The sequence below is a fragment of the Trachypithecus francoisi genome, unplaced genomic scaffold (assembly GCF_009764315.1).
Source record: "Trachypithecus francoisi isolate TF-2019V2 unplaced genomic scaffold, Tfra_2.0 Lachesis_group9, whole genome shotgun sequence".
NCBI classification, from domain to species: Eukaryota; Metazoa; Chordata; class Mammalia; order Primates; family Cercopithecidae; genus Trachypithecus; species Trachypithecus francoisi.
This window is the reverse complement of record NW_022681474.1, coordinates 30,448,257-30,471,642: the sequence shown is the minus strand read 5'-3', so window position 1 is coordinate 30,471,642 and position 23,386 is coordinate 30,448,257. Positions and strand designations below refer to the sequence as shown.

Sequence of the window (23,386 nt, the reverse complement as noted above, 5' to 3'; positions counted from 1 at the left end):
TATTTAAATCAACCTTTGAATATTACAGGCTTTGCTCTCTGTACATGATACCGTGGCTCAGAAGAATTACGACCCTGTGTTGCCTCCTATGCCTGAAGATATTGATGATGAGGAAGACTCAGTAAAAATAATCCGTCTGGTCAAAAATAGAGAACCACTGGTGAGTTTTGGTGCTCAGATATGAGTAGATATCATGATAGGGCCAAATCTGATGGTGCATACCATGTATAACTCTCTTTAAAATGTGCTTCCTCTATGTTCTCAAACTTTAAAAGAAATGGAATATTGATGTCTAAAGAACATGCTTTTTGAAAAATGAAAATGAAGCCAAATAAAATAATAGACATTTTATTGGCTACATTTAAATAGCAATGATTTTGAAAATATAACCTGTTGACATTTATGAAAGAAAGTGTAACATGTACCAAGCATGGCTGATTTGAGATTAAATGGTACAACTTAAAAAAATTGCTTTTGTCTATGGGAATGCAACTTTAAGTTATTTTATATACTTAATTCAATTGCTTTTTAAATTTAAACTAATTTACAGCAGGTTCAACAAAACTTTTGAGAAGTCTCAGTGAAGTAAACATCTAATTTCTTTGATAAACATCTTTTGAAGATCTTATTTGATCAGGAGGCGTGGAACTTAAATTTGTTTAATTTAATTTAATCTTATTTTATGTTTAAGTAGCTCTATTTTTAAAAATAAAAAAAGCTTAATATAGAAAAATAGAACCTCTAATGGCAGTGAAGAAATTTCCAAAATTATTTGTTAGCTATTCCTTAAATAAAGTATTAAGATTCAAAATGTCATTTTAAATATTGGAATATGAAATCAAATGAATAGAATTACTTGTCTTGACATTTTTCTCATTCAAATGTGTAGTTAGTGTATTATCTTTGCAATTATTGTTAAGGTAAAGTAAGATTATTGAGTGAACAGATTTAAAGTTTAAAAATTATACTACCCAGAAAAATAGAAAGTACTTTCAACAGATTTGTTATTTAACATCAGTCAAATGACATTTGTTAGTTTGGGGAGATTGTTGGAGAAGTCACAGGACTGTCAAAGCGAAATGAAAAACACACAGAGAGAAGATTAAGAGTCAAAGATATCTTTAGGAGAATGAGCCCGAGTCATGAGAATCTGAAGTAGGCAAAGTGCTGGAAGCTAAGCTGAAATAAAATTCTAGCAAGTGGATGGTCAGGAAATGCTTGACAAGTGATTCACGAGGAAAGGCTGCAACATTTGGCAACCCAAGGGGTAGGTTACCAGTGTTATCTAAAAATGCAGTTTTGTTTATTGGGATCCATAATGTGGTGACATGAACACAGCTTGCATTGGATGACCTAAGTGGGAGTTGGAATTCTGTCACTTTGCCCTGTATCCTATAGAGCAAACCACTCACCATCTCAGCCTCAGGTTCCTTATCAGAAAATCAGGAAATGTACCTCTTTGCAAGTGTTTTTGAACATCAGCTAAGATATAATGTGTTTGGAATGGTTTATGAGTTCTGAAGCATTATGCAAACATGATGTAAATATTAGAATATATTCTATCTAATATTTAAAAAATATTAGAATTTATAATCTATTTAATATTTAAAAGATAAAAACTAAGTTGCATCTGCTCAAGGAGAGAATGGTTACCTCAGAGAACAGGCTGTGAACACAGGTCATGTGGGTATTAGATAATGGATAGGAAAAAGGGTGATCACTTGAGGGGCAAGATCCCTTGAAAATGAAATTCTCTTTGTTGGTGAGTAGATTTTGATCCTAAATTCTCAGTGTTACTTGCATGGGCTGTCCTCTTGCTTCTTTGAGAACAGTGGTTCTCAGATTTTGGTATTGGAAGAATGACCTGAGATGCCTATGTAAAATGCAGATATCTGGGCTGAATCTCAAGGAATTTATATCAGGAGAGTTTTCTTGGTGCCTGGGAATCTTGATTTTAAAAAGTGTCTCAGATGTTCTTTGTGCAAGTTTTTGGTAGATCACACTTTAAAACACTTATTTCAGAGGCTCAACCTGAAATTCACTGTGTCACCTACTTGAGGAGACCTTGCAATGTTGGCAGTTTATAGGAAATAAATAAAATAATTTTTTTTTTTTTTTTTTGAGACGGAGTCTCACTCTGTTGCCAGGCTGGAGTGCAGTGGTGCGATCACGGCTCACCGCAACCTCCGTTTCCTGGGTTCAAGCAATTCTATAGGAGATAAATTTTTTGTTTAAGGAAATCATGATAACCCAGTAAGCAGTCCCTTTTTATAAACCATTTTACAGAATTAATAATTAAGAAAAATCTAACCAGAATTTATTTTTTCAATCTAACTTGAAATTCTCCATACTCTATTTTTAAAACAAAATCACGTATAACAAATTCAAAATAATTATGTAGGAAAATACGTAATTTTAAAAATATTAGATCCAATTTTAATTTATTTTGCATTTGCAGACTATGCCATAGGATTGATGACTTTTGTACAGTATCACATGTAATGTACTCTGTGTTTTTGAGATTTGATCTTATTTTCACGTAAATATATTGCACTGGGAATGCATCAAACAATTGTGGTAAGAGAGGTTTGGAAAGCAGTATGGAAATAGAAGTCTTCAAGAATGAAGGGTTCAAAGTGAAGATTGATTCAAGTGGTAGTATCATGTAGAAAGCGAGAGATTGTTCTTCAAGTCTGTAGGTTACCCCCCAAGCAAAGTGGAATCAGGGGATAGCAAGAAGATTCTATCAGGGCACTTATCTCTGTCTATAATGAGACCCTTATGCGTTGGAGTGCTTTGCATTATCTACACATTCCAGAAGTGGTTTTATCCTGCCCATGGCTTTCAGAAGCATCTGTGTGCCAGAGACTCCCAAGGTTATTTCTCTTCCAGTCTTTTCTTCTAATCTTTAAATTCGTATATCCATCTGTCTATTCGTTATCTCCATTTGGTGGTCTAATAGACATCTCAATTTTCACATATCCAAAAATAAACTGCCAATCTTTGTTCCCAAATCTGTTTCACCCTTGTCTTAACCCCTTTTAGTTGATGGCAATTCCATCCTCCCAGCTGCTCAGCCACAAGACGTTGAGCCTATCTTTAATCCCTCTCTTTCTTTTGCATTCCATAGGCAATCCACTGGGAAATCCTTTAGACTCTACCAATAATATATCCAGATCCCCTTTCATCACCTCTACTCCTGCCAGTCAGATCCATGCCACCATCATCTTTCCCTTGAATTATTGTTCAGAGTGAGCATCCCAAATCTGAAGATCTGAAATCCAAAATGTACCAAAATCTGAAACATTCTGAGTGCAGACATGAGCTCCAAGGAAGTGGTCATTGGAGCCTTTTGGATTTCATATTTTTGGATTTGGGATGCTCAACTGATAAGAATGCAAATATGCCCAAATCTGAAAAAAATATGTGGGATCTGAAACACTTCTGGTGTAAGCGTTTCAGACAAGGAATCCCCAACCTGTATTAACCTCTCATTAATTTTATTGCTTTAGCCCTTGCCATCCTTCACTCTTAACACAGTGGGTGGAGTGGTCCTCCTAGATTGTGCCCCTCCTGCTGTTCACAACCTTGCATGTTCCCTCTTTCATTTGGAGTAAAGCCCAGTCTCCTCACAGTGACTCATAAAGCACATAAGCTGACTCCCTTCTGCCTTTGACCTCATCTCCTCTTGCTGCTCCTCTTCTACTGGGCTCCAGCCACACTGGTTACCTTGCTCTCCCTTGAACATTTCATTCATAGCCCCCTTGGCACCTTTGCACTGGCTGTGTCTTCTGTTCCTTCCCATTGGCTAACTTCTTCACCTCCGTCCAGTCTTTGTTCACTCAGACGTCATCTTCTCAGTGAGTCCTGTGTCTTTGCATTGTCTTTCCTCCACTTGCCCTGGCATCCTGGTCTTCTGTTTCCTGCCCTGCACCCCCTCACACCCACACAGTGGGTATAATATCACCTGATAGGGTTTGGGTCTGTGTCCCCACCCAAACCTCATCTTGTAGCTCCCATAAAAACCACGTGTTGTGGGAGGGACCTGGTGGGAGATAATTGAATCATGGGAGCAGGTCTTTCCCATGCTGTTCTTGTGATAGTGAATAAGTGTCATGAGATCTGATGGTTTTAAAAACGGGAGTTTCCCTGCCAACCTCTCTCTTTGCCTGCTGCCATCCATGTAAAATGTGACTTGCTCCTCCTTGCCTTCCACCATGATTGTGAGGCCTCCCCAGTTACATGGAACTGTAAGTCCATTAAACCTTCCTTTCACAAATTGCCCAGTCTCAGGCATGTCTTTATCAGCAGTGTGAAGACAGACTAATACACCACCCTCTAACATACTGTATAATGTATGTAATTATTCTGTCTCTTGTTTATTGTCTTGTCTCCCCCATTGGGATGAGAAAGCAGACATTTTTTTCTTTTTCATCAGTTTATTATAAGCCCTTAGAACGGTGCCTTGCACAGAGTAAGTTCTCAATAAACATTGGTTAACTTCATTGAATACGAAAAAGTCAAAGGAACTAGCATTAAGCACAACAAACAGGTTGTAGCCCTATACTGAAAACAGTGCAGTCCATAGTACAGAGAGATACTGGTTCCACTTAACTAACTCTGTGTTGCAAACCATGGTGGTATGTTGTGGCCAAAACAATATTATTTTGGGAGTTGATGAGCTCAGCTGGGAGGTTCTCACTTGGAGTTCCTCTTACATACAGTCAGATGGTGGTGGCTGGAGTCAACTGAGGGCTCCTTCATTTACACAACTGTTACCTGGGCTTGGAGCTGTAAGGTTTGGAGCTGGCCAAGTATCTCTTTCTCTAAGTGTTATCTTTACTTGGCTAGCTTGGGGTTCCTCACAGCATAGCAGTGGTCATGATTTCTTACATGGCAGTGAGATTCCCATAGAGCAAGTGTCTCAAGAGGCCCGAGTGGCAGCTACAGATCTTCTTATGGCCTTTGAAGCCTCAAAACCATTTTTACCACTTAATGTGGGAATATGGCATGCACATATAAGGAGGGAAGGAATTGGTGATCCCCCTTTTAGAGACAATCTCCTACAGGAATAATGAACTCATGGACAGAATGAACTTATGAACAAAAGGTTATGGAAAGATAGAGGTTAAGCAGTATTGGATGATAATTAAGATGAATAATTGTGTCTCTGGTCAGATTGCCTTAAACAAGTCCTGACTTTTCCATATGCTAGTTGTCTGATCTTAGACAAATTACAGCCATTTAATATTCAATTTCTCATCCAGAAACTATGGATAAGTAAACTTAGATTACTAGGCTTTTCTGCCATTGGGCATATTTGGTGGGAAAATTTGAGACATGTCATTAAGGAAAATGAAAGTTGATTTAATCAAACTAATTAGTTGTATTGGGAATATTACATATCCAGTCATTTTGGAAACAAGTTAGAACTTGAAATAAAATCAGAAAATACCAGTAATTGGTGAGTCTAAGCTTTGTGACCGTGGAGAAATGCTCATTCAAGTCTTTGGCCTTGAATGCAAGCATAGGCGATGAAAAATGCCGTAAAATGCCTGTCACTTAATTCTTTGATTTTTTTACTATTATTAGCTATGTATCTGATAGTTATATATGAAGGATACTTATTACAGATGGACTCTTACTTTGTTTACATATCTGTTCTTTAATGATATAAATGTGTTTATTGACAAACTCGAGAAAAATTTCACTTCTTTAGGATGAATTCTGCCATCACCGAAAAGCTTGCCTTTTTAGCAGTATTATGCAATGTTGGATGGCATTGCAAAACCAATGCCAGATTCTTAAAAGGAAAGTCATGGAAAGGCTTTCAAAGTAACCACTTGTGCCTGTTGTTCTTACAAAGCAGCAGTTAATTTGCTTCTGAATATCTGTAAGTGAAGAATTTTTGACTTCTTTTTGAGACCGTTTCCTAATCTTATGCCAATACTTCTATTTGCACTAGGTACAATCCTAGTTCACTAAAACCATGGAGTAAGAGCTCTTTCTTCTAATCATTTGTCTTAGACTTAGGCAACAAATATAACTAATTTCTGGGTTTTAACTTTTTTCTTTTTATAATTATCACCAAGCTTTTAAAAAATATTTTTTAATTATTTTTTGCTATGATAACTGAATATGATAGAAGGATCACTGAACTAACTAAAAGTCAAATGATCTGAGTTTTAGTTTTCTGACATATAGAATCTTTTGTCTATTAGTGTAATTGTCACTATTCCACTTTCTTGATGCAGTACTATAAAGATAAAAAGAATGAAGAGTTGCTTTAAAAGGGTAAAAACCAAACAACATTCAAATACAAGGTATTTTTATAATGAAAAGAAGATATGTTTATTTTACACAGTTTTGAAGAGGTTGAAGATTTCAAAAATCCTTAAATTGGGCTGAAACCTTTCGATGCTATGTAGATAGAATATCCTCTAGTCATGAGAATAGACATTGTAAGACAAATGGCATGATGTCTATTTTTCCTGCCTCATTTTTTTTAGTTGTTTTCTCTTTTTTCAGATGAATGTCCTTATTTCCTTCCTTTTTCTAACACCCAGTACACACATTTACCCACAAATGCTCTTTTGTTTTTGTCTTAAAAGGGAGCTACCATTAAGAAGGATGAGCAGACTGGGGCAATCACTGTGGCCAGAATCATGAGAGGAGGAGCTGCAGATAGAAGTGGTGAGACTTTGAATGTTAACCAAGTACAGACTAATCATGTGTTTTGTGTGTAGCATTTCTAATAGATAACTAAGAGGATAACCATCTTTGGATCTAATACAGCAAAACAAATAATAAGATACTTTTCTCTGTGTTGAAATGTGAGAGCCTATTTAAATAAATGATAGATAAACTTTACTCTACGGTCTTCTTGTACACAAGCATCCAAAGCTATATTAAAACTTGTGGGCTGGGCACGGGGCTCACGCCTGTAATCTCAGCACTTTGGGAGACCAAGGCGGGTGGAACATGAAGTCAGGAGATCAAGACCATCCTGGCTAACACAGTGAAACCCTGTCTCTACTAAAAATGCCAAAAAAAAAAAAAAAAAAAAAAAAAAAATGCCGGGCATGGTGGTATGCACCTGTAGTCCCAGCTACTTCGCAGGCTGAGGCAGGAGAATTGCCTGAACCCAGGAGGCGGAGGTTGCAGTGAGCTGCGATCGCGCCGCTGCACTCCAGCCTGGGTGACAGAGCGAGACTCTGTCTCAAAAAAAAAAAAAAAAAAATCTTGCTTCTGTGTTTCTCAATTGAAAAGTACTGCTAAGAGCATGCAGCCTTTAAGATAAATAAAAATTATTTTATTAGTATGTCAGTAATGTGCATTTCTAGACAAAGACCAAGCTGCTGTTACCATTTCTTGGCCAGCATTACTATGTTGCGGTCTTTGAGTCACTGCTATGGAGAGGCGTAGAGACTGAAACCTGAGACATGTGAAGGTCTCCTTTCCAGTTGTTAAATGTATTAACGGAACCTAACAATGCTTTAATTATGGAAACAACTGCAAGTTACAGTTTCTGTTGTGGGTAACACTGCTAATTTACCAAATCTCGTATTTCTCAGGTCTTATTCACGTTGGTGATGAACTTAGGGAAGTGAATGGGATACCAGTGGAGGATAAAAGGCCTGAGGAAATAATACAGATTTTGGTAAGCTGTAAATTTCTTTTAAAGGTACAATAAAAATAAAATTGAATCACTGTATTTCAGACTTTCAGACTTGGTTTGACATAGACACAGTTTGTAATAAGCAGTGCAGAGTTTGAACCCCCGCTCCATCACTTAATCCCTGTGTGTCCTTGGAAAATACCTTAATCTATTCATGCCTCAGTGTTTTCATTTACAAAATGAGAATAAGAGGTAGCTATCCATGTGGAGTGTTTTGAGGATTGAATGAGGTAGTATATATAAAGAGTTTTAGGGCCGGGAGCAGTGGCTTATGCTTGTAATCCCAGCACTTTGGGAGGCTCAGACAGGTGGATCACCTGAGTTCAGGAGCTCAAGACCAGCTGGGCCAACATGAGGAAACCCATCTCTACTAAAAATACAAAACAAAATTAGCTGCACATGGTGGCAGGCGCCCGCAGTCCCAGCTACTTGGGAGCCTGAGGCAGGAGAATCGCTTGAACCCAGGAGATGGAGGTTGCAGTGAGTTGAGATCGCGCCACTGCACTCCAGCCTGGGCAACACAACAAGACTTTGTCTCAACAACAAAAAAAAGAATTTAGTACCTGTCCCAAGTCTGTACTTAGCAGATGACATCTACCCTGTGGCTGATGATGCATTTATCTTTATCTTCCTCCCGTCGACGCCGTCATATTCTACGCTGTGGATCATAGCAATACAAATTAGTCAAACTGATTTATGATGTCTTTTGATATCTGACACTTGAATACAATTATTGTATGCCTTGGCAATATTAATTCTAAAGTTCATTCATAAGATAAAAGGAAGGGAAACTCTCTCTTTTATGTATGAAAACATACTGAAACCTATACCAACTAGAAGAGGTTTGAGTGTGTCTCAAAAACAGATCTCCGTAGATACGAAAATTTAGTATATGGTTAAGGTGGCATTTAAAATCAGTGGGAAAACTGGAACATTTCATAAATGGTATCAGGTTAATGACTCAGAAAAAATAAGGTCAATCCTTGTTTTATACAATATGTAAAAATAAATTCCCAACAAATTAAATATTTAAATGCAAAAAAATCACAGAAATTGCCCAATAAAATGTAATATACAAGTTTTATAAGTATGAGGTAGAAAAATACTTTTTAACCCTGATATGAAAGTCAAATAGAAAAATAACAGATGTGTCTACTAGAATTCAAAACTTTCTTTATAGAAAAAAGGTGCCATAAAGAAACATCAAAGACAAATGAGATTGTACAAAAAATATTTTTAATATATATAATAAAAGGCTAATATTTCAAAATATATACAGAGATGATAAAAATCAATAAGAAAAACATTTACAGAAAAATCAGCAATGCATATGAACAAATACTTTACAAAAGAAAACATGGATGTCTGGAAAGCATCAGGTTACTTGAGATTGGAAATCTTGATGATGCCTAGAGTTGGTCAGGGTGTAGGAAAATAGGTATATTTATATGATTTGGGGATGGGATAAGTTATTAGTAGAACTTTTTGAGATCTGAAACTATCAAAATTTTAAATGTGCATACCCTTTAATCAAGAAATTCAACTATTGGAAATTAGTTCTCAAGCAATAATTTGGTAAATGTGTGTAAACAAAACATTTCAAAAATATTTGGATACTACCAAGAAAGTTGCGTTGATCAAATAATCATTCATCCATATGCTAGATTATTGTGAGGCAATCACAGTGAGAGGTAGACCTATATGGCTCAGCAGTAATAGTAATAAGAATTGAGTCCTTAATAAATGACACTGTTATAAGGACCACAGATCCATTAAAAAAAAAAAAAAAACATACACAAACTAGAAAAATGAGGAGATTATAGAGCAAATTTTGTTTTCTCTCTACCAATGTAATTCAGTATTACAGTATGAGAATTCTTTATAAGATTTGTGAGTGCCTTTTATGGTAAGCAATAGCAATGATATTACCATTTTGAAATAAATCAACCCTTTATAAAATTCTATTATTTAAACTGTCAGAATCCCATTTTACTTCAGTTGCTGTGTTGCACTAGAGCTGCCTTCTTAAGGCTCGCCAGAGCTGACTGTATGATGCACCATTTCCCAACTCAGCTTTCAGCAACTGCATGCTGGCGGATTGAAATTGGCTATAGTGAAAGTATTTATACCATGGAAATTGACAGACAGTACACATCAGAGCTTTTTTTTTTTCTTTTTAAACAAATGGAGTCCTGGTTTACCAGCACACCACAGATAGTGAGCCTCAGAGAGATATGTCTTGCCCTACTCCTCTTCCTTTCATATCTTTCAAATGTGCCAACTATTGAGTGCTTTTATGGAGCTTACAAATGAGCAGGAGTAACATATCTTATGAAATAATTGCATAAATAATTAAATTTGGCTACAATAAATGCTAAAAAGAGAGAGAAAGAAAATGACATGAGAGTATATTTAAAGAGAGATCATATCTAAGATAAGAAAAATTTGTGGGTGCTGGTATTTATTTTAATGAAGTTAGAATAGATACTCAGTCTTTTCATCTTGCAGTTAATCTATTACATTTGATATTTTACTGACTAACCAGAATGCAATAGATATGAATGTTCTTTTTTTCTTTTCTGATGGGCATTGCCCCTAATTGAATCATATATTTATAATGGCACTACTGACATTATAGGTGTTTTGTCCCCCAAAACGTGGATGCTGATGCTTAGATGTAACTGCCTGAAACTTGTACATTATTATTATTATTATTATTATTATTATTATTATTATTATTTTAAAGGCAGCGTCTTGCTCTGTCACCTAGACTGGAGTGCAGTGGTGCAATCACAGCTCACTGCAGCCTTGAACTCCTGGGCTCAAGAGGACTTAGCCTCATCACCATACTTGGCTAATTTTTAAAATTTTTTTTGTGGAGACAGGGGTTTCGCTATATTGCCCAGGCTGGTCTTGAACTCCTGGGCTTAGGTGATTCTGCCACCTTGCCTCCCAAAACACTGGAATTACAGGCACAAGCCACTGCACCCAACCCTCTAGACATTATCTACTCTAGTCATTGAATACTGTGTTTATTTTATTTAAGTCATTGTGCATATTTTGTGTGTTTCTATTTCGAAGAAACTTGGATGGGAATGTATTTACTGACACCTTAAAAGTATGCAGGAAGTAAAAGTGGATTTAGGAGTTAATGTTTTTTAACTTAGTCTACAAACTTCAGAGCTTTCTTTCTCACATTACAGGAATTTCTACAAAAATAGTTTCCTCCGTTTAGTCTATCTAAGAGTAGAAACCCCAAGCTTGTAAATTTTCAGATGCATTTCACTTTCTACCTATTTTACCTTATTCTTCCTTGGGTCTGGTTTTCTTATAACTCCTTCTTTCATCTGATACCAGGCTCAGTCTCAGGGAGCAATTACATTTAAGATTATACCCGGCATCAAAGAGGAGACACCATCAAAAGAAGGCAAGGTAATTATTGCTTGAAAACATTTTTTTGTGCGTGGGAGGGAAGTCATGTTTTTCCATCCAGCACATATCCACTTTGTCATAACATATCTCTTTGAATATTCCAGTTTTAAAATTACTGTGTTTGGAGTCGGAGTTAGGAGAATATAGGCCATTTCACCTTTATTTTGTATCTTTATTCATCTTTAATGAAACTTTTCTTCCAGATGTTTATCAAAGCCCTCTTTGACTATAATCCTAATGAGGATAAGGCAATTCCATGTAAGGAAGCTGGGCTTTCTTTCAAAAAGGGAGATATTCTTCAGATTATGAGCCAAGATGATGCAACTTGGTGGCAAGCGAGACACGAAGGTGATGCCAACCCCAGGGCAGGCTTGATCCCCTCAAAGCATTTCCAGGAAAGGTGAGCTGCTGGTACATAAGAATGGCTTTTCTCCAGCTGACCTTTTGTTCTCTGCAAAATATCATTCTAGCATTGATGTGATAAAATATGCTATAAGACCTTGCCTTAGAATTTTTTATCCCTTGGGTTTGGATTTCTGTTTTGTCTAACTAAGTATGATGAATGACCAAAAATAATATGACAGTACTGGGTCATATTAGATTTTTGTTATGAAGCAAATGGAAAATAGCACATTAATATCTTGAAACCATGTTGATATGAAAGGTGGAAAAAAAAAAAGACCAGTAGTTTTGGAGGGAGGGAAGATAATTTACAAAAATTTGCAAGTGGGCGATTTGTTTCTTAATTTGAATCGGTTGCATTACATTCATTTTTTTCTCTAGCCTTTAAGTTTTTTCTTAAGACTAAATATTTTGATGTTGTATTCACCTCAGACCTGTGCTGAAAACTGATAGGCATGTTGACCTTGTTTCTCCCAGGAGACTGGCTCTGAGACGACCAGAAACATTGGTTCAGCCCCTGAAAGTTTCCAACAGGAAATCATGTAAGTTTGTTAATAAGAATGCAGAGTAACCAAACCCCGATGTTTATTTTTGACTATTAGAGCAGGTGCTCATGGCAGAATAAAGGGTCCTTTTACCCTAGCAATAACTTTGGGATCATCAATTCTCAGGAACAAACAAATATGAGATTCATATTTGGAATATTAACATGAATCTTTTGAGGAAAGTAGTGGTTGAGGTTGTTAATAATAAATCCATGACTCACTCATTAAGAAAGTAACTAACTACTACTACTGTCTTTGATTTCCAAATATAGGTATTTTATTAAATGTAACCTAAGATATAGCTCTTATTTCTTCAAAGCCAGGAGCTTTGGGTTAGGTATTTCTTGGTAAAGATTAGGGAGAAAAAAAAATCTACCGTTTTGTTGGGTACGAAAGCAGTTGTGCTCAAGACCAATTGTTCTTTTTTTCTTTTTTTTTTTTTTGAGACGGAGTCTTGCTCTGCCGCCCGGGCTGGAGTGCAGTGGCCGGCTCTCAGCTCACTGCAAGCTCCGCCTCCCGGGTTCACGCCATTCTCCTGCCTCAGCCTCCCGAGTAGCTGGGACTACAGGCGCCCGCCTCGTCGCCCGGCTAGTTTTTTGTATTTTTTAGTAGAGACGGGGTTTCACCGTATTAGCCAGGATGGTCTCGATCTCCTGACCTCGTGATCCGCCCGTCTCGGCCTCCCAAAGTGCTGGGATTACAGGCTTGAGCCACCGCGCCCGGCCAAGACCAATTGTTCTTAATTCCTTTCTTATCCCCAGATCATAATACTTCTGACCTTTAGCCTATCCCTTTGGAGTTATCACCAGACTAAAAGAAAATGAGAGAAAGACAAAGGATGGCTACCGTATGATTACTGAAAAACGTAGTGTGCATTTAAGTACTTTTTTTCTCTTTCAGCCTAACCTTCTGTCAGCTTTTCTTTACTTCCCACCACCCACCTCTTCAAGTCCACATCCCATAAATTCCCTATGTCACCTCCCCTAGATGTTTCATGGTTCTAGGTATTTTAAGAGAAAAAAACCAGCCCTTTGTTTTCAGCATAGAAATTGTACATTCAACAGCGGAATGACCAAATAAATGGCCCTGGAATTTTACACCAACATCTGTTTTTAGTATTGTTGCATTTTTCACATCTCCTGTGATTTCTGTCAGTTTGCAGAAGCATATAGCCCAGGAATCACATTAGAAGAGAGCCAAACTGTAGTCGAGTATAAATCTCACAAGCAGTCAAATGCTTGAAGTGGAGCACTGATTCAAAAGCCTGCTTGTCCTTGCTGCATTAAGTCCAGGCACAAGGAAAAAAATCCTTGTCACAGAATGCTACACGTCTTCTGATGTGAGGAAGCTTAAAGCTTTCATGAGAACATTGCATTGTTCTTAAGCGAGATGACTTTTCACTGGCCAACTCACCAACAGAAAGGAGCTTTGAGACTCCTTACCTGACTTGCTCTTAAAGGGATTTTAAAATAGGAGGCTTACACATTTCTAATATATTTGGTATATGTAGGATAAGATATGTGTCACTGAAAGATGAAATAAATGTAATTATACTTGAATCTGGATCCATACTCAACTCTGTTTGAGTCCTGGGCAACTTAGAAATTGACAGTTTGATATTATTATGAATTTTCATTGATTGAAAATTTTTGATAAGTGTATATGTGTTTCTTTAAAAGAACTATACAAAAGGGATATATTGCTTTTTAATGGCTCTTTCAAACTGGTTTCTGTATAGATGCATATGAAGGTGAGGGGTGTGTGTGTGTGTGTGTGTGTGTGTGTGTGTATGTAGAAGTATTAATTGTAACAGAATCCTTTTATCTGTTGATTTGCATAATTTCTTTTTTATGTTAATACTCCAATGTGTGGATCTGATAAATATTTATTCTAGCATTTATCTTTACTGAAATGTCCTCATTTAAATAATTTTGTTTTTTTTTTTTACCTTTTCTGCCTCTTGAATACCATTCAGAAATGTTTGCTGGTCCGCCTCTCTTTCTTCTCTCTCTCTCTCTCTCTTTTTTGTGAAGCTAGATTTTGATTCACTGAGAGATGCATTATTTGTTTTTATATATGTTATTTATTTTCAAATAAATCTGGTCAAAATTACCCTTATTAAATAATAAACATATAACAGATATGGCCTTATTCAGAGAGACAATATATTTCTGTGACAATTAAATAGGAAGCTAATGTCTTTATTCTCAAAGAATTGAAATTCTACTTGAAATTTCCTTGAATATTGTCTCACATAAAGTTAAAAGTTATGCATAAATCATTGTATTGATTCTGAACATTTTAAATGGCATTTAAAAGCACTTTAACCTATCTTTTGGTGATGATTCTTTACATGACTAAAACTTGTAAAGGCCATCTGATCCACTGCTTTCTGGACTTCAGTATTTGGTACTTAGGGTTTTGGAATAGGAAACTTAAGTTATCTTGCCCTTTGCTGAATTATAGGAAAATGCTGTGAAGAAAAACAACAAGTTGATATAAAATCTTTTATTTTTGTGATTTTGAATATTAATGGAATAGGGTTTTTAAAAAGTTTCTGATTTAATGTAAAATTTATAAAGGAAGAATAATCCTATCGTGTCAATATTTATAAATTTATTTTAAAAATACAGTGATAAAAACTTTATCCACTAATTTTCACATCAGTGGACTTAACACCTAGGAGGAAATTGCACATGTTGGATTTGAGATAATGAATTTAGTCACGTAATACCATTTATCAAATTAGCCAGTTAACTTTTTTCACAAAATGGTTGCTCGTATTACTCTTTTTTTAATCTTTATTTTGCTCTTTATTTCATTTGTAGTGTATCACCATAACTTAAGTTTGCATGGAGGAAAATTCATGGAAGATGGTTCTGGAACTATAGGGTTTCTGTTAATATCAATATAGAAGTATATAAGGAAGGGCACATCCCAATCTTATTATCTTTGCATTTATATTTGTGCTAGAGCTCTAGTTCTTGGCTCTAAGGTAAGTGAAATCAGGAGCCATGATCGTAACAACCTCTTTAGGCTTTAAAACTAGCCTCCTTGTGCAAAATTCATAAGTGTAAGTCATATTCATCTTTGCTGCTTGGTTATTTCCTCCCCTTAAGAATCTTTGGGTGTGTAATATAAACCCAGAAGGGGAAAAAAAAGGCTTTTCAAACAACAAAAAAAACTTACCTCTTAAAATAAAAAATTCCTGAAGACAAAAACATGAACTCTGAAACCTAAAATATTTCTTCTAAGTCTTAGTAGCTGGATATAAGGACTTGTCTCGTCCCCCTATTTTTTGGAAGAATTGCTTACCAAACAAATATATTTGTAATGGAAATTTGTTTCTCTCCCTGCCCATCATCTAATGATAGGTTCCCACGTAATGGATTTATATTAGTAATACAGACAGAAAAGCAGGCCTCAAAATCTGATAGGTTTTCTTTTAGATGACCAGCTTTTAGACTATTACATAAAAGATCCAGCTTAAGTATTCTGGAAATGAGTAAAAGTGAATCTTATGTCCCAGATAGCATTTAGGAGTACTTTTGCATCACAGAAACTTGGCAGCTTGCATTTCTTGTGTCAATATAATTTAAAGTATTCTAATTTTCTGCCTGAAACTTATTTTTATAGTTTGGTTGCATATACTACCTAACCTTTAAGAAAGAAATATGAATTTATTTGTGGTATTGTTTGTTGCTTTTCTATTGAAATCTAAATATGAGTTAAGAATTGTCTTCCTAATGATATAAAATTAATTTAACTTTAACTTCAGTAGGATATGATTTATATTAAGTATTTAAGTCCAGTATATATGGTCTTCAGAAAGGAGTAAGAAAAAGCTGTTATCCAGGTAATATATTTTACAACAGAATATTCAAGTATGATTTATTATAGTGTTGTTTCCTTTTTTTAGTTATCAAAGTATAAGAACCTAAAAGTTTCTAATATTGCTGACTGAATAACCTTAATTCAAAATTTTTGTTTTACACAATAACTCTTAAAAAATTATTGCAAAGAAACAAGAATGTACAATTTTTCAACCATTTAAAGATTAGAAAGCAAAACACAAAATATTTTATTGTAGAATTTGTTTTAACCCGTCATGATTGTTATTATGCATGTCAAAAGAAAATATTTAACTGAAGCCAAAGGGTATCCATATAAGAAAGGTATAAGTTAGTTCATTCAAAGACTAGCATTTGTCAGTTGATAATCACAACAGGCAAAAAAGAATTTAAACATTGAGTAAAATAGTGAATTCACTGCACACGGTACCAATATTTTGGAAGGTCTAACACTTAAGAATAATATATCACAGGACTCTACAAGTCATTGTAATGAAGCTTTTCAAGTTGAGTAAGCTACTTCTTCTTGGATTCTTAAGTTATTTTATTTGTTGTTTTCATACATAAAGTTAATTCAGAAGCAACATTGCTTATGTTTATATGAAGTTTGTATGTCTAAAACATTGTCAAACATTTTCTTAATATTGGTGAGGTCTTGTATAAACAGAAACACATGGGGTTTTAAAAAATACCTAATGTATTTTTTTTCCCTAATACTAATACTATTTGGAAGATTCCGGAGTTCAGAGTTTGCGTGGAAAGAAGTGGAGATGAACTAAGTTGTAAATTTCATATCTGATCACTTAAATCGCAAGATGGTTGAGGTGAAGAACCTTCTAACTGTTACTGCTCACGCTTAGTCTCAGTGAACTGTGTTCTCCTGGGATTCCTGAAGATGTTGCTTCTTAAACACTATCAGGGTAGATGCTTCTAGTCTTTCCATTGGAAGGGTTCTCAGCTGTATTGTCGTTTGTGTTGTGTTCTAGGGACCCAATGCCATGCAGGTTAGAAAGCGTTGGTTAATCTTAGGGGTCTGATCTGTGGTTGCCTGTTATTGCGGACTTTTAGAAGGGTTTGTGGTGGGGGTGGGGAATTTAGGTAAGTGGTTTCTAGTATGGGGATTTAACTTTGCCTATGTGAATAATAGCACACTAATATAGACACAGTTTCTCCACTTTTCAGGAGTGTCACACATGTCCCTTGTAGAGTGACATCCAGCAGAATGGGATGTTTACTACTGCCCAGTATGCAGAACTCACCACGTACTTTTCACAAGAACCTTTCTAGTCCATTCTCGGAAGACAGCACATTTATCTTTCTCTTCAAAAAAAAAAAAAAAGTTTTTCTTTTTCTGAGACAGGCTCTCACTCTGTCACCCAGGCTTGAGTGCAGTCATAGCTGACCGCAGCTTTGAAATCCTGAGCTCAAGCGATCCTCTTGTCTCAGCCTCCTGAGTAGTTGGGACTACAGGCGTGTGCCACCGTGCCCAGCTAATTTTTAAAATTTTCTGTAGAGATGAGATCTCACTATGTGGTTTAGGCTGTCTCAAACTCCTGGCCTCAAGTGATCTTCCTTCTGTGGCCTCCCAAAGTGCTGGGATTATAGGCATGAGCCACTGTGCTCAGCCACATTTATCTTTTTGAGATCCTCTTGGCCTTCCCATTGTGACTTTCCTAACTTTCCTCTCCTGTTCTAATGTGCTTGAAGATAGCAGACGGTGGACTCTTGATAACACTGGAGAGAGGAGCTGGCCCTCCCTGGCCACTCCTGGCAGGAGACTTTCCCTTGGAATACCAAAGCTTTGGGGAGGGATGGTGGGGCCGTGGGAGGTCATGCTAAGTTGATAGGAAACTTGTAAGAAACATTATATCCCTTGACCTCTCTCCTGCCCATTTCTAGTCTGAGACTTGAGTAATCAAAATGTGATTTTGTCATGATTAGCATAGGATTGAATTAAAAACTCAGACTCAAGCCAAATGGTGTGGGTCCAAATCCCAGTTTTAACATGGACAAGTGTGTTGTATTTCTTTTTGTTGTTGTTCTAATTAGTTCTTGAACTCTCTCTAGAGAGTGGCTATAAACTCTAGCCCTGCCCTGATGCAGGGGAGGTGGTCATGGCTGTCTGCAGTGTGCCTTTCATGGGATACTTCTTTCTCCTGGTGGAAGGCCTAATGCCTAAGTGTCCACCTGTGACCAGATGTCCTCTCTCACAGGGACTTGATTATATTGACAGACACTCTTGGGGCTCTTGTCTGACCTGTTTCCAGTTTATTCCTACCAAGATAGCCACCCTCTAGGAATGCCCTGACCAGGAAAACCTGTAGATTCAGGTGTGTCGGGCAGGTGAGACACAGAGGAGGCAACATGAAATAGCAGGGGTGCATGAAATAGCAGAGGCAGTGTATTACTCACAGATCCCGGAGAGGAGGGCAGCATGCCTCGCAGGGCCAACAGGAAGAGGTCTGGGACACAGACTCAACCAGTGTGTGAGGAGTGTCTGGGACACAGACTCAACCAGTGTGTGAGGAGCAAGAGAGATGGGGAACCAAAGCCTTCACTGTGGTCCAGGGCATTATCCAAGCAAGTTTTCCCTCTGGGAGTTCTAAATAGTGGGTCTAAAGAAAGCAGGCATGAGTTCCATGGAGTTATGCTGTGACTGAGAGCTGGTCCCTACAGCATAATTGCACGGTCCATGTGGGGTGTAGGGGTCACGGAGTGAGTCACATATGCTGTATCTGTATGTCCCATAGTGAGATGGTCACCAGCAAACAGTTGTATAAGGCAGATTTCTGGATGGGCTGCCTTGAGGAAGTCAGAGGAGGCAGAGAGCTTGAAGCTATGTCAAGGGCAACTAAGACCTGTTTCTGATATGAGAAAGTTAAGCCTGGATTCACAATGGATGCCAAAGCAACATAAAATTATGAGAATTTACTATAGGGTTCTTTCTTATCTGAAAAAAAATGGAGATTATAGTACTGGCCTCGTAGATTGTTGGGGAATTAAATAAGTTTGTGTATTGTAGTATACACAGAACAGTGCTTTCCACATAGTAATAATCGTGTGACTATCCCAACTCTCTTCTGAGATCAGCGTTTTGTTTATTTTTTCCCCTTTGTTCAAACTTGCTAAGAAATTCTGTTCCTTTCATTTTCTTACTGGATGTTCATTAAGCATAATACTTGCTACCGAATATATGTGTGGGGTTATATCAGTAATATAAAAATATCGTTTTCTACTTAAAATTTTTATGGAGAAACATTCTCTTGCAAATGTATACAGCATATTCATGACATTTTATTAGAATGTGAAATATATACTATATGTGATATAAATTACAGATTTTTTGTGGATTGGCATTAGTGTTTTAATTTTTTTGTTGGTTTTTGTGGTATGGCTTTTATCATTTGATTTCCATGGCACTAAATCTTTAATCGAGGGTGTAGTATTTAATGTATCCCATTGGTCTTATAAAAAATAGACTGTATGTTTAACAACCCACTTTATAATGGAGTACCTGAGATTTTAAAGTGACTCATCTGATGTCCATCACGCCTAGCTGTTTGCCTAAGCCGCATCATATAGTTTATTTCTTGTTTTCTAACAATTTGTTTTAGATGCACATGACAGGTCAGAGTTACTAAGACATATGCATAAATAAAGTCACAACTTGGGTGATTCAAAGCACGAGCCTGAATAATAATAATGATTTGCTTGTGATATTTCTAATACTGATCAAACCAAGCCAACATAGTTTAAGGATCCATAGGTATTTGAAAAATGAAAATACAGTGGTATACACTTTCTTGAAAGTGTTTTCTTTGGCCGCTATTCTGTAGCTTGGATGGACGAGGGGAGAACTGTTCTGATCACTCCTATTTGCTCTGAGGTCATGTAGTGAAATGCGTTTTACCTTAGCTCATAGTTAGATTTCCCTCTGTAATATTGCCAGTACTTTTTCCACCCTTAACTGAAAGTGAGTCTCTGAAGTCATATTTAACTTTTAAATTGCTATCCTATTAGTAATTTAGGAACTGTTTAGGATTACTTTCTAAAATACCTTTCATCAGATAATATAGACAATAAAAATAAATGATTCTGCATAACTCATTTGATATGTGTATTACATTGATAATTGTCAGGTTATTGTGAAATTTACAGGGTATTTAGATATGTTAAGGACAAAATTTGTTGTTTCTAATATCCTTTCTTCTTTCCACTATTTTTATCAAGAAATTTAAGCATTGAACAGATTGATTTACAAACAAAACTGTTCTATGAAAATAAATATAATCCCCTTAATGAAGACATTATTTTGAAAGAAATTCTGAAGGTTTTTGTTCTGGTTATTTTTCCCATTTGGTTATTTGATAAGCTATGTAAGGACTATGTTTTGACAACTTAAGTGTATGCATTCTTTTTAAAACAAGCCTATAGTGCAGCCTAAAATGTAGTTTTGCATAAATTCTATGTATTTGTTGACTGATAATTTTGAAACATTTAAAATACGTTTGTTTTCTCCTTTGGCTTTTCTAAGATGAGGAAACAGTTGAGTGTGGTAGGTGGATTTTTTTTTTCTTTGGGTGCAACGTCTTCCTATTCTAATTGTATTTTCTGTACATTTAATCATTTCCTTTCTCATTTTCTTTGTGCTTCTCAGAGGAAATTAAAGGTACATGTGTAAGTTACCCTGCATAGTCTAGTAATTTTATTTAGTGCACATATATGTAGGATTAAATTGAATATAACAAGCAACTTATAAATGTACTCTGTTGTACATCCAAACGTCCATCGTGAAGTTACAATACCAAAAATTGTGGTTGGACTTTGTTTTAGAAAGAAATATACTTTTTTTTTTTTTTTTTTTTTGCTTTATGGAGCAGAAACATAGAATGTAATCTGAAATAATACATTATATTTTTATTCTGTCAGTAGTCTTAAATGTGAATGAAATAAACCGTATTATTCAAATGTATTGACAGACTTATTTTGATGTAGGATCTAGGGGCACCTTCTCAATTATTTGATTTCTGTGCAGTCTATGCTGCTAGTTCCACAAGAAAGAGGCCTAAAATAATAAGTACCCCACTACTTAAATAAAGTTTTTAAGATACGTATAGCCTAGTATTCATGTGACTTCAAAATACTAGCTCATTGCTTACTTTACAAATGTTTTTATCAGTTCTTTAAAAAAATAGCAATAACATTCTCCTGTTACTTCCCAAAATGAAATCTCTTCTTATCAATAGAAAGGCCGTATTTTCATCTTAATCTTTCTGTCTAATCCAATGAGCCAAAATTAGTGCTGTATTTTTACCTGTTATCTAACAGCCTGATTTACAAAAATAAATTTCCTTTGGGGGATCCGATGGCATCATTTTCTTAACTTTAAAAATATAGATCAGGCACGGTGGCTCACGCCTGTAATCCCAGCACTTTGGGAGGCCAAGGTGGGCAGATCACCTGAGGTCAGGAGTTCGAGATCAGCCTGACCAATATGGCAAAACCTTGTCTCTACTAAAAGTACGAAAATTAGCCGGCGTGGTGGTGCACGCCTGTAATCCCAGCTACTCAGGAGGCTGAGGCAGGGGAATCGCTTGAACTCAGGAGGCGGAGGTTGCAGTGAGCTGAGATTGTACCATTGCACTACAGCCTGGGAAACAGAGCAAGACTCTGTCAAAAAAAAAAAAAAGAAAGAAAGAAAGGAAGAGAGAGAGAGAAAGAAGAAAGGGAGAAAGAGAGAAAGAGAGAAAGGAAAGGAAAGAAGGAAGGAAGGAAGGAAGAAAGAAAGAGAAAGAAAGAAAGAAAATATAAACCTCTCAGACAAGTCTCGTATAATTTTCTTGAAACTGGATCAAGAAACCACCGAAGAAAGTAGGGGGAATTAAAAAAAACACACACACACAAAACCCTGCATGATATTTCAAAATGTCACTTTAAACTTAAATATAAAACAAACTGTTGTAATCCCAGCACTTTGGGAGGCCGAGACGGGCGGATCACGAGGTCAGGAGATCGAGACCATCCTGGCTAATACGGTGAAACCCCGTTTCTACTAAAAAATACAAAAAACTAGCCGGGCGACGAGGCGGGCGCCTGTAGTCCCAGCTACTCGGGAGGCTGAGACAGGAGAATGGCGTGAACCCGGGAGGCGGAGCTTGCAGTGAGCTGAGAGCCGGCCACTGCACTCCAGCCTGGGCGGCAGAGCAAGACTCCGTCTCAAAAAAAAAAAAAATAAATAAATAAATAAATAAATAAAACAAACTGTTTTATGTTTAAGAATGGCATTGCAAGGGCTGTTGTATGCTGTGCTTTACCTAATTGTTTTAAGTGGATTTTTTTTTTTTTTGCATCTGCGGCTGGCCTTCTAACTTCTGCTTTATTTCTTGGCTTTTGTTCTGTATGCTTTTACACTCCACCCAGAAGATGCTGACTATGCTGGTAACAACAGTGGAACCTATATAGGTGAGCACTTGGCCACGGAGGAGGATCTCTTTCTTTCTGTTGCTTTCCTCGAAGTCATTACATCGTTTTATCTGAAATGAGCGCATTTGCACGCGCATGCTCTGAGATTCAGTGGGGGTGGCACACACCTTCACGTTACCCAGGCTCAATGGGCTGGACACAAAGGGTTTCCTAGTGTGCTTTGGTTATTATATTCCAGAAATGTTCCAGATGCCCTATCTTTATATTAATCTAATTTATATTTTTGATGTAAGATAATATAATTATATAATTTTTGATAGAGAATGAAAAAGCATCCTATTGGCACTAAGCAATTTTACACAATTAATGGCATCTGGACTTTTCTAATTACCTAGTTCATTGTGAATTAATCAACACTTCTAAACAACCTTTTTCTTCCCAACAACTTTCTGCTTATTTGTTGTTGTTGTTTTTGAGATGGAGTCTCACTCTGTCACCCAGGTTTGAGTGCAGTGGCATAGTCTCGAGTCACTGCAACCTTTGCCTCCTGGGTTCAAGTGATTCTCCTGTCTCAGCCTCCTGAGTAGCTGAGATTACAGGCACCCACCACCACGCCTGGCTCATTTTTGTATTTTTAGTAGAGACGGGTTTTTCAATGTTGGCCAGGCTGGTCTCAAACTCTTAACCTCAAGCTATCTGCCCGCCTTGGCTTCCCAAAATGCTGGAATTACAAGTGTGAGCCACCATGCCCGGCCACTTTTTGCTTATGTTTTCTTATGATTTCTTATTCCCACAGGCCCCTCCTAAGTAAACATTGACTGAAGAGCCCCAAATATAAGTAAGCCTTATGACCAACTTTCTAATCTGTATTGGCAGGAAAAATTTCTAGTTTGCAGATGCCAAGGGTTGTTATACACAAAAATATTTAGAAATTGCTCAAAGCATTAAAATGATCTTCCCTAATGTTTTACCTTCAGACTTTCCCACTCTTGCCACATCCAGGCATCATGACAAACTCTCTGCTTTTAGTAGTGAGAGGGAATGAATCGTGTAGA

The 23,386-nt window shown here is 36.7% G+C and overlaps 1 protein-coding gene across 2 annotated transcripts in view; it reads left to right on the top strand.

Annotated features, from left to right (window-relative positions):
• Positions 1–23,386, top strand: part of MPP7 (membrane palmitoylated protein 7) — a 303,028-nt gene that overhangs the window by 225,434 nt on the left and 54,208 nt on the right. For both annotated transcript variants that reach the window (XM_033209887.1, XM_033209886.1), the window contains 6 exons: positions 29–160; positions 6,612–6,693; positions 7,575–7,660; positions 11,036–11,110; positions 11,314–11,510; positions 11,990–12,054. In XM_033209887.1, coding sequence (XP_033065778.1) covers positions 29–160; positions 6,612–6,693; positions 7,575–7,660; positions 11,036–11,110; positions 11,314–11,510; positions 11,990–12,054 — 637 coding nt within the window. The remainder of the gene's footprint in view (positions 1–28; positions 161–6,611; positions 6,694–7,574; positions 7,661–11,035; positions 11,111–11,313; positions 11,511–11,989; positions 12,055–23,386) is intronic.